The 12,733-nt window shown below is 25.3% G+C and overlaps 1 protein-coding gene across 1 annotated transcript; it reads left to right on the top strand.

The window, feature by feature from the left end:
• The first annotated feature begins 5,280 nt into the window (after positions 1 to 5,280).
• On the top strand, positions 5,281 to 6,246 carry LOC145829080 (kelch-like protein 38). The gene has a single exon (XM_082936812.1). The coding sequence runs from the start codon at positions 5,281 to 5,283 to the stop codon at positions 6,244 to 6,246; it is 966 nt and encodes a 321-aa protein (XP_082792938.1).
• The last annotated feature ends 6,487 nt before the right edge of the window (positions 6,247 to 12,733 follow it).

Here is a 12,733-nt window from a genome sequence, read left to right as displayed (position 1 = left end):
ACTGTATCATGTACTTTTAAGAGACAGTAGTAAAATATAAGTAGTAGAGTTTAATGATATAAGATCTGATTTGGAGTTGATTAACAGAAGTTGTAGGAAGTTATCCTTTTTTTTTGACAGTGATAATCCTAATTTTTATTTGTTTAAATTTAGTGGAAGTTGTTATAAAGTAAGTAAGCTTTAGAACAAGATACAAAGCTCCCAAATGTTTTAGGAAAACTTTCTCTAGGTTGTAAATATACATATTAAAAAGTCAATCTTTTATATACAATTAAGTTTAAGGTAGAAACTGTGTTTTATTGTAAACAAACATTAAAAAGATACTCTAAATTATTTTAAAGGTGTTTCTTAATAAAAAAATTTTTGATGATGACAAGAATTTTTTAACATATATGATAGATTTTATGAGTCAATTTAAAATTTTACTGCTTAACATGTTATAAGTGTTAAAAATTCCTGGTTTTTTTTTTTATTTCTCAAATTCAAGTTTTTCTCAGGTTGCAAACCCTTCAGATAGGTTATGCAAATTAGTCACTTATTATGTAACAGCACCTTTAATAAAATATAAATGCATACTTGTAGAATAAATACGAAAGAAAACTCAAGGTTTGAGAATAGATGTATTATGAAGCATTTTACAAATATGTTTGCTTCAATATTATTGATGATTCATTAACCTCAGAAGTGAAAAGTTCCAAAATGTGTCCGTATTTTATAATCTATGTACTCCATAAACTATTTCAAACTTATTAATATGTCAGAAAGCTACAGTTATAAAATAAATACTAAAAATGTTTTAAAACTTTTAATTTTGCTTAATTTATTTATTTCTCCTTTTCATTAAGGACTTGTGCTGTAATGCAAAAAGAAATATATAACTTGAAATTTATATGTTCTTGGATTTTTTTTTTACTTTTGTTGATTGAATTATATTTTATTCCAAGCTTTTTCAAATCTAATATATTTGCTTTTAACTTTTACAAAGTACAAAATTTTATATAATTTCAAAATCATTTGCTTTTGATTAATGTGTGAATGTTTCTTATTGCAAGTTGTAAAACAATTAAACAAAAATTATTTTGTTTCTAAAAGTAAAAAATAAGATATTTGTTTAATATTTTTTTTTGGTTTTATACTGAATTTTTTAAAATGTAAGTTAAACTCCTTCCTAATGTCTACTACAACAGTGTACGTTTATCTAAATGATTATAAGATATTTCTGGTTTAAAGTAAAAAATTCTGATGTTTTCACAGGACTTTTTTAGGTCAGAAAAGGCCATTTTTAGTACATTTTTATGGGGTCCAATTGTAATTAAAATTATTTTCCCTAACATTTGCTGAGTCAAAAAAAACATATTACAAAATTATACCCTTATCCTTAACCCACTTTACTCAAACATACTGAAGATTTATAAAATTTATCAAATAAAGAATTTTCATCAACAAATTTTTTTTTTTTTATTTGCTGACTTTGCAAATTTTAATTATTTTTTCTTAATCCTATTTCTTCTTGTTATTTCTTTTTTTAAATGGAAAGTACCTTTTCAGGTTAGATAAAGGTAATTCTTTATCTTTTTTTTATGTTAGTAACTGTATTTAAAATGAAAAGTAGAAAATTAAGTCATTTTAATGTGTTTTCTGATCTTTAATTTTAACAAGTATAACGTACTATTTTCTATTCAAAGATTTTACTGCAGTTAAATAAGAATTTTCAAGTAAACTTTTTAAACATTTGCTTTAAAACAGGTTTTTGTATAAAGGAAGTTAAAAACATGCTGACCTTTGAATTAAATATGTTTCAAAACCTGAGACTTTTAAAAACTACTTGGCACATGTATTACAAAAAATCTGAAATATTTGAAAAACCTTGAACAACCTGGAATTAGGGCATATTTATAATTGCAGTTTAGGAAAAAAGACTGGAACTTTAAACAACATCACTAAAAAATCTAAAAATGACTTTTAATTAATACTGATACTATTAATACTGCATCATGTACTTTTAAGAGGCCTGTAGTAAATTATAAGTAGAAGTGTTTAATGTTATAAGTTCTGATTTGGAGTTGATTGACAGTAGGTTGTAGGAAGTTTTAATTTTTTAAAAAGCGACAATCCTAACTTTAATTTGTATTAAAAATATATTTTTGTTCAAGTAATTAAGTAGAAGTTGTTATTGTAATTATATTGCAAGTTTTAAAAGAATTTAGAAGTTTGAGAAATGTTTTTTGGAAAATTTTCTCCAGATTTTCAAAATTTCTTATAGGATTTTAAATATACACGTTTTACTATAAAGTTAAGTTTAAGGTAGAAACTGTAATAATAGTATAAAAAAAAATTGAAAATAATTATTTAAGTTACTTCATATGTGGTTTTTAATTAAAATATTTTTGATGAAGAAAAAAATTTGTATCTACAGGATAAGTTTTTTGAGTCAAATTGAAATTTTACTGATTAACATGTTATAATTGTTAAGAACTCAAGGTTTTTTTTAAATTCTCAAACTCAAGTTTGTTTCGGGTTCCAATATTTTTTGGCAACCCTGCAGATAGATTATGAAAATTAGTCACTTATTATTTAACAGCACCATCAAAATATAAATGCATATTTGTAGACAAAATACAAAAGAAAACCTTAAAAATATAGGACTAAAACTGTTATGGAGAATTTTATAAGTATTTTTGCTTAAATATTATTAATAATTTATAAACTTCATTGATAATATTAGAAGTTCCAAAATATGATTTATATTTTATGATTTATATACTCCACAAACTATTATAAACTTATTAATTTGTTGAAAACCAAAGTTATAATAAGAATAAGTAACATTTTTTTAAACAATAAACTTTGCTTATTTTATTTTTAGCTGATTTCATAAGCATATTTATAAGGAGATTTATAAGGAAAATGATTTTATGAAAAGAAGCAAAAAATAAAATCTTTTAGAAATACACTTAACTGCTTAAAATTTTAATATTTTTATTTTATTTTATTAGAGCTTTTTCAGATTATAACAAACTATGTTTAGTCAGTTCTAATACAAAAACTGTCGTTTATATTAGTAGTTTCCTTATAAAAGCAATAAAAATAGTTTTGTGTTCCTACTATTAAAGTACAGTTTAAAGTGGTTATATTTTTTCGTAGTTTAGTGTGCACAAATTTTCACAAAATTCAAAAAAATATTTTTATTTATGTTTTTAGTACTTAATTTTATTTGTACACTTTACTGATTTTCTGCAAATAGTAGTGTAGGTGAATATATTTTTACTGCCAAATATTAGTTAAGTATTTATTTTACAATATATAACGTTGCAGACTTAAAAATTAAAATGAATAAACATACATTACAACAAAATGGAGATTCATACACAAGTGAACTATATAAAAAGAGCACAACAAACAATAAAAAACTTAGTTTTCAAGATTTGTGCAAAGAAAATACCAGGCAACGTTTTGATGATTTAAAACTTGGTAAGTTTGTTGTTAATAATCTTATAGTAGTGAAGCTAAATTAAAAATACTAAAAAATATATAATTTTCTTTAAATTGATTATGTTAAAAGATCGTCATTAATTTAAACCGACAAAAACATATATTTTTCTGTAACTGTTACAATATTTTGAATTCAAAATATATAACCTTAAGTAGCTAAAATAACCAATTTGTTTAAAAGATAAGAAAACATTTTTGCTTGATAATTAACTAACTTTAAGTATTATAATTATATTTCTTTTCTTAAATTAATTATATTATATATTTTTATAATAGCTCAGAAATACATAAAACTTAAATATATATAGTTTTAGTTACTTACTATTATATTTGACATTACTATTATAAAAAAACTTACAGAACAAGTTAACTAACTTTAAAGTATGTTACTTAAACACCAAGTTGAAAAAAATAGTAATTTTACCAATATCCTTTACTAATTAAAAACTTTCGATTCATATTGAATACAAATGTATATAAGTTATAATTTTTAAACAATAATCGGACTCACAGTTTCAAGTAAAAAATTTTTATTATTAATTTTTAAAACTATATTTTACGTGGAAATTTACTTACATATTATTAAGGATTTAAAAACAAATTAATTGTCAGGGAAATGAAATAATTTTTTAAATTGATAAAAAATAGTTTACTATTCTAGCCTTACGGAGTTGATAGGAAAATAAAACTTAGTAAAAAGCATATCTATTTTTGTTATTCCATAGTTTTTTATAACTCCATAATTCAAATTTTTTTAAAAAGGAATAGTTAGTAACTAAACGTTTAAAAAAATTGTTGATGATTTATAAAGTGTAAACTTGTATTAGTTCCGTTTTAGTTTTATATAGTGTTTTTGTTTGCAACGGTCATTACTACCAAACAAAACTAGGTAATAATAATACAGTAACAATTTTGGCTCATTGCGTCTAAATATTTATAAATTTTCTTAAACATTAAGGTTTTAGTTCAAAAAACATTTATAATTATTTTTACAACAGCCATGTAGACTATTTTCTTATTATTGTACTTACATTAATTTCTTTCTAAAAATATATTATTTTAACTACTAAAGCAAATTTCAATAATTTATAATTTTAATTTTATTTATGCTTTGAAATTTAAATAAAAAATTTGTGAAAAGTCTTTTAGTTTTACTGTAATATTTTTGATAGTATATCAATAAACTAATTAAATATTGGTTAATGGTCAATTTTAACATTTTTTATTTGTTGTGAACTTAATTGTAACCTAGTAAGTAATAATGAAGAAAAATATGATTATTAGAATATTAAATATACATAAGAAAAAAGCGAAGTAATAATTGCTAAAATTTACACAGAAAACAAAAAAACTATTGAAAGAAGTTTAAGTAAAACATTAAAGGTTAGCAAAGTTTTGTTGGACAAAAGAATAGAAAATCAAACAAGTAAATGTATTGAAGAAAAGGTAACTGCTCTAAATTGTATATCATGCTTTGCTTTCTCTCAACTTTTTAAACTTCAAGAACTTTTTAAAAAATCTTTACGCGTTATTGATCGTTGGTTTACAAGTGTTGCTGATTCAGAAAATTTTTTGGATTTAAATTTTTTATTAGTAGCTGCAATATTAAATAGTTCTGGGTTACTGATTGATTCAGAACTGCAAGTATTCAATTTTATGAATGTTTGGTTGAACCATAAAAGTATTGAACGGAGTAAACATGCAAAATATCTCTTGAAAAGAGTCAGGCTTTCATTACTAACTGTTCCTGCTTTGAAAAATATTTTAGACAAAAACTTATGGATAGTCATGAATCATGAATGTTCTGAAGTTGTAAAGAAAGTAATTAGGTACAAAAACAAATTTCCTCGTAACTCTGCCAATACTTTACCTACAATCAGGTACTGTAATCAAAGGGACTTTAACTTTATTATTGCTGGAGGTAAACGTAGACACATTATCAGGGATGATTTTATTATCGATGGTACTGATTTTTCGAGAATTAACAGTTTACCAACAACAAACTATGGAAGAGATGGTTCGCAAATTTTTTGCATTAAAGGTCAAATTTACGTATTTGGTGGTCTTGATAACAAGTACAACCTAGTACTTCCCATTGAAAAATATTCACCTTCTACTAAAACTTGGGACATAATAGGAGAAATGAGTGATAGGCGTATAAACTTTTGTGCATGTTCATTTATTGATGATGTTTATGTATTAGGTGGTATTAGTTTATACTGTTATGGTGATAGTATTTCTTGTGCAAAGTTTTGTACAATTGTTAAAAAATGGAAAGAAATTTCTGAAATGAACGTGGCGAGACAAAATGCATCAAGTGTTGTTTTTGAAGGAAGAATTGTCGTTTCAGGTGGACATAACAACAGCGATGGAAATTTGAACACTGTTGAGGCATATGATCATATTGACGATTCATGGAAGTATATGCCAAACATGATTGAGAGGAGAGACTGTCATAAATCAGTTGCTATTAAGAACAAGCTGTTTTTAGTCGGTGGTACTTATTTTGATAGCTGTATTGAAGTTTTCGATTCACACTGTAACCGATTTGTTTTGATAGAAAATATCAAAGGATTGAATGAATACATGGCTGACATTTCTGACGTCGTTTCAGTTGGAAATAAAATTGTCATTTTTAGCAACAAAGAAGGATGTGTTTTGATTTATGACGTTCAAATTAGTAAATGGTCAAGAAAATCGTGTGAAGCAACAAAAACTATGGAACAGTTTAATTGTTCTGCACTACCAAAATAATAAAGTTAAATAAGTTTGTGATAAAGTTTAAAACAAGTTTAAAATGTTTTTGCATTGATGTTGACGACTCTTATTGTTGTTTGAATTAGTTTAAGGTTTGTTGTTTTTAAACTTATCTAAAATTAATGATTGTGGTTTTTTTATTAAGCTAGTAATTAAGAAAATTTGAAGTAAATACATACTTTAAAAGTTTCCAAGCTAATTTTAATAAGCACAAAAAAAGAAAGTTTTAAAATTTACAAATTAGATTTCTTCTTCAGCTATTTTCTTTTGAATTTAATTTTGGTTTTTGATTTAAAACTTTTAAATAATTTGTTTAAGTATTTAGGTTTGACACGTTGTTTTGATTAGTTAATAAATACAATATAACAAAAGCAATTTATATTCATTTACGCATTTTTTTAAAGATACTATTCTATATTTAAGTTAGCTTAATTAAATTTTGTATTTAAACTAGAAAGCTTAGAGAGCCTAGTTATTTCATATAAATTTACCATGTTTTAAACCAAATTACTTTTCTTACTTGTATTGAAATTATTTAATTTAATTACATTACAACAAATTCTATCGCCTTTAAGGACAATTAAAAGCACAAAAAGGGTTGCAATAAAATTTTAATTGGAAAAGACTAAAATTAATTGGTCATAAAAGACGTTTATCTTATCAATAAAAAAACTAAGCTTATAACAAATTTGTTTTAGGAATATGTAATTAATTTTAGTTAGTTTTATCCAAAAGATTTAATTTACTGAAAATAAGTTAAAGCTAATATAAAGTTATCCCTAATAAGTAACAATTTAGAAATGTAAGATGATTTTGGATAATAAATTTCATGGTTTAGAAAAAAACTCAGATGTTTTTTTTTACTTCTAGCAATCTTGCTAGGCACAGAATCATGGTTTCAAAAAGCATTCAATGTTGACATCACACCAAGTAAAAAGCACTCTGTGTATAGTTAGAAATCCACGAAGTACTTAATTCATATTTCAATTATCTTAAACCTAAAGCTATAATTTATTAACAAGTTGTAAAAAACTTTATCGTTAATAAAGTGATCTAGTTTTATAAATACATAATATCCTACTAGCATTAGCAGTTGCGCTCTACTATTAAGGAAAAATAGAAAATTATGTTGCCAACTTTATCCGATAAAATATAAAATATAGCACTTTGTTTGTAAATACCCATTTTTGTGTGACTAACAGTTTTTTCTTTAGTTTACATCGTATACTCCAAGTATGTAGACATTGTTAAGTTAACATAAACTTAAACAAGCTATTCTTAGTTGGAGATTTTTCTATTTGTTCTAAAAATTATTATAACTCAAATTAATTTATTTTTAAAGTATTTAGTTTTATAAATGAGCTTCAAGTTGTTGTATTAGGATGTGTATATTTGTGTTATTGTAGATATATAAGAGTAAGTATTGTAACTTAAATTTCTAAATTAGTTTTAAAATGTTGCATGCATAAATCTTTGACAAGACGTTAAAAGTATCCGTTGTGTGCGACTCGATAACCAAAACGTTTTTGGTGCCTAAGGATCAAATATTTTGAGCGTATTTTTTGCCGTTCAATAAACTATATGTATAAAAATTGCATCAAAAAAAAACAGCCTTTATTTTATTATAAAAGTTAGTAGTTTTTATTAACAAAGGTGCAAAACTTACTGGATCATAGCAAATCAAACAAGTGAATGTATAAAACATAAGGTTACTCTTCTAAACTGTACCCCATGTTTTTATTTCTCTCTACTTTTAAAACTCCAAGAAATTTCCAAAACGTCTTTACACTATATTGAGCGTTGGTTTACAACTGTTGCTGATTCAAAGGACATTCTAAACTTAGACTTTTCAATAGTAGCTGCAATTTTTAAACAGTTCTGAGTAATTAATTGATTCAAAGCTGCAAGTATTGAATGTAACGAATGCCTGGTTCAATCATAAAGTTATGAACGAAGTTAAAATGCGAAATTTCTTTTGTAAAGAGTTCAGCTTTCATTACTAACTGTTACTGCGTTGAAAAATATTTAAGTCAAAAGTTTGTGGAAATTGAGATTGATAACTGTTCTGATGTTGTAAAGAAATTTATCATAGAAGAACAGAACTACTGGTAGCTATAACAATATTTAAAATACAAATAGGTACTGTAGTCAACAAAAATTTTGCTTTATTTTAACTTGAAGTGTAAATACAAGTAAAAGCAGACTTTTGAGGGATGCAATGAAACTGGTTTACATGCTTTAATATTTTATCGAAAAAAAAAGAAGGAATAAACTATTAAAAAGTTGTTTACAATAAACGTTAAATTTTTGCGTTTGGTTGTATCAATGGGAGCTACATACCAGTAATGCTTGTTGAAAAAAATCCACTCGCTACCAACACTTACAATGTTATAGCTAAAATGAATTACCGGCGTATAAATTGCTGTATATGTTCGTTCATCCATCAAATTTATTGTATAGAAGGGTATATTTCTCAAAAATTTAGAAGAATTAGTACTTGTGTTTAGTATAATGCAACGAGCTGAAATTTAAAAGAAATATCTAAAATGAACACAGCAAGACAATTTACATCTTGCATTACAATAATTCATGGACACAGTAAATCAAAAATGGAAATAAATTAATAAAATTGTTAAATGAAGGTAGAAAGTCAAAATGCATCACGTGTTGCGTTTAATTAAAAAATGTTAGCTCTGTTAGATACAGCGCTGGAATTTTGAACATTGTTGAGGCAGATGATCATGTTGACAATTCATGGAATTATATGCCAAACATGATTGAGGGTAGAAGACACAATAAATCAGTTGTTATTAAGAACAAGCTGTTTATTATTGGAGGGTATGGGATTTAAACCAACAAGGTATAAAATTTATGGTACAGTTTGAAATAACTGTATCGATGACCAGTTTTTGTTTATAACTTAAAATCTGCGAAAGTCAGCACAGCAGAAGGCTCGTTTTTCGTAAGCCGTGAGACAAGCTCAAGTTTAACGTAAAGGTTGATCATACTATGTCGATCATCAGACCACAAGCTTCTGGTAGAATGAGACCGGTTTCATCCTAATTAAGACTCAGCATTCAGTATCAACAGTAAAACTTGCAGTTTTTCGATCTACAAACGGTTTATACATGTTAGCATGAAGCAACATTATGATGGCATTGATCAGTGACGGTTGTGACTGAATGATGAGTCCTAATCAGGATGAAACCAGTCTCAGTCTACCGAAAGCTTGTGGTCTAATGATCAAATTGGTATAATCAACCCTTACGTTAAACTTGAGCTTGTCTCACGGCTTACGAAAGTCAAGGCTTCTGCTCTGCTGACTTTCGCTACAATTTTTGTTGATTGTATTAAACACGAGCGTATCAGCTGTCTTACCTAGTGGACAATGTAATGAACTTTGCACGGCAAAAGACAACGCTAACTAAACACTAATTATGATAAAACTTAAAAGTAGTATTTTGAAACTTTTGTATTCAGTGAACCTAATTCACAAGATCTATTCTTTTGAAAATTTATTATAATTTGTAAAATAAATTGTACTACAAACATCAAAAATATTGATAGAAAAAATTGAAACTTAGTAGCATTTTAGTAAGTAAAACTATTGTAAGTCAAACAAGGAGCACATTTTAATACATGAGATTTTAAATGGCTTATACTTTCTAGTTTTGCACAGGTTTTCTTTAAGTTAAAAAGTTTGTTGAGAGCCTTAAGTCGCCATCCCTAATAATTGTGTTTAGAAGAATTTTGTTAAGAATAATACACTTTTTAATCATGCGTTTTTCAATTGTTGAAAGTAATAAAATAGCATTGTACTTGGCTTAATTTCGCAAAGTATTTTTACTAGTGTTAATGTTTAAGAAAAATCATTAAAGTTTCTTTATTTAAATTTTTTTTTAACAAAATATTTAATAACGATATTTTAGTTTTTGTTTAGTTTTTTGTAATGACCCTAAGTTTTTAAAAAATGTAGTTCTAAAAGTAAAACAAAGCTGTTTTAAAAATCTAACAACCTTTAATGTCAATTTTTTTAGTTTTAAAACAAAAAATCTAATTTATCATTGTAAGTATATTGTCCTACAATTGACCCAGGGATCTAAACCTTGGCCACTTAAACTAAAAAACACATAAGAAAGGACAAAAGAAAGTATGACACACTTTGACCGATTTTTTTTAACAATAATCGTTTTTTTAATCACTTAAAAAAAAATTTAAACTTTTACCTCTACTTTTATTTTTTATATATTAACGTTTTTATATCTCAAACTTAACAATTAGAAAATTATATAGTATATGAACAGTTTAGTTAACTGCATAAACGTAAGTTGACTAATTTTTCTTTATCAACTTGTGAAATTAATTGTTATGTGATTAATAAAAACCACTAAATTGCTATTCAACAACATAATAAGTGAGTTTTTAGTGCTAAGCTAGTGAAAAGCTTGTTGTGATAATGTCTTCAGCGCATTTTTTTAAAGGTGAAAAAAATTCAAATGTCTATGTAGTGTAAAATCTAGTGTTCACTAATGGTTTTAAGAAGCTAGATAAATTTTTGATTTAACTTTGACTGAAAATGTAACATAATCGATCAACGAAACATTAACTAAGGGCAAAAGTGTGTGACTAAAATCAAGAAAAAATATACACTTAAGAGCGAGTATTATCTAATATCACTTTTTTTTTAACACAATATACTTTGTCTTAAAATTACTTTACTTACTATATTTAGAGGCTATTATCGTTTATTTTCTTCTCGTGATAAAACTGTTGACCTTTTGGAGAACAAATCGGTACTTCAGCTTATTTTAACTGTATCGATGTACTGTTTTTAGCTCATAGTTACTTTTTAACAAGCATACCTTATCAATGTCCCAACTGTATCAAAAAGTTAATAGTTTGAAGCACAACTCTACTTTGTTTCAAATCTTACTGATCACAAAAAATGTTTTTTATAAACGTGGCTACTGAAAGTTCTTTGAACATTCATTTTCTAGAATTCATCTAATCTTAATGAAGTAATAATAATAAAAACTTTATGATTTTTAGACCTAAGTAAACTGGGTGCACGGCTATCCGAATTCGAACAATTTAAATTTCGACAATATAAATTTCTTAAAAGACATTTAAAGGGTCACAATTTAAAAAGATGTATATTAATAATAAAATTAAAAAGGTGTTTAGGTCTTTTAACTATCTACAAGTCATTTTTCATTCCTTGCAAACCTTAAAATACTTTTTGTGATAGGGCTAAAACAAATTTAAATATAACTTCAATAATCACTTATTTTTGGAACCAAAGATTTTTCACTCAAACTTCTTATTTTAAACTTATAAAATTTAAACCAACTGTTTTCTAAGTATTTCATATTTTATTTTCTTTTTTTCCTTTTACTTACTAGTTTTGTTTCAAATCGAAAACTATCTACAAACCATTGTATTTGTTCTTGAAACTAGTGTTTATCAATTAAATTTTTTAACATTCTTGTTCTTTTAGAATTTAGTTTAATCCCACTGTGTATATCTATTTATTTTAGGGGTCATAAATTTATCCTAAACCATTTTGTATCATTACTTTTACTATATCTAATTGCGTTAGGTGTAATGAAAATTTTCATAGTTCTGACAACTCCTAAAAGTTACTTATTAGTCTTAAATATTTAATGAGCATACTTATGTTAAAATTATGACAGTTAAATTAAATTAAGATGTTATTAACTATAGTGATCCATGAAATAAAGAATAATTGAACTTAGTTTGCGTACAGTAATTAGCAAAACGTGTTCATACGTTAAACAACTTTTAACTCTAGTTTCAAGCTTCATAATACTATAACAAATCAGGCCTTATGTGATAATTTTTTCAAATTAAAGTACTATAGTACAAATTAGATATTAGAACAGGGGTTCCCAACAAAGGGTGCGAGGCAGCATTCAAAGGGATGTGAGATAACTTTTCATTTTTGTTTGATAAACAAGGAGATTTTCACTCATTGATAAAGTTTATAAAGTTAAAAAGTACATTTTGTTATAAAAAGATGTTGGCGCTAATTTTCTGAATAAGTTAATTTTATTATTAAAAGCAAGAGCGCTTTTCTAGAAATAAATTCATTTTACTAATTTCATTTGATAGCTGTTAGTTTAGAATTAACATTTCAGTAATGCTTTCTTAGAGTTTTACACCTGTGAATTTTAATCATCTCTTCTTTAAATACTTTATTTTTTTAACTGGTCATTAATTGTTTAAAACAGTTTATGAGCGAGCATCTATTTTTTTAGTTGAAGTACTTAGATAAAAATTAGTATTTTCAGCAGGTTTTATATTAGCTGTTAGGAACAGGTTCTGTTAAGTCTCTTACATTTATAATGTAATGTTTTTTTAAGCTTGGTTGTGCAGAAAGTGGTGCTTAAAGATTTAACATCAGTAAATTGTAAAGTTCACAGCAATTACTTAATTTATTTTTAATTAATTCTTAATTTTGATT

The sequence above is a fragment of the Thalia democratica genome, chromosome 2, assembly GCF_965202585.1.
Source record: "Thalia democratica chromosome 2, ktThaDemo2.hap1.1, whole genome shotgun sequence".
Lineage (NCBI taxonomy): Eukaryota > Metazoa > Chordata > Thaliacea > Salpida > Salpidae > Thalia > Thalia democratica.
This window is presented reverse-complemented; position numbering and strand designations above follow the sequence as displayed.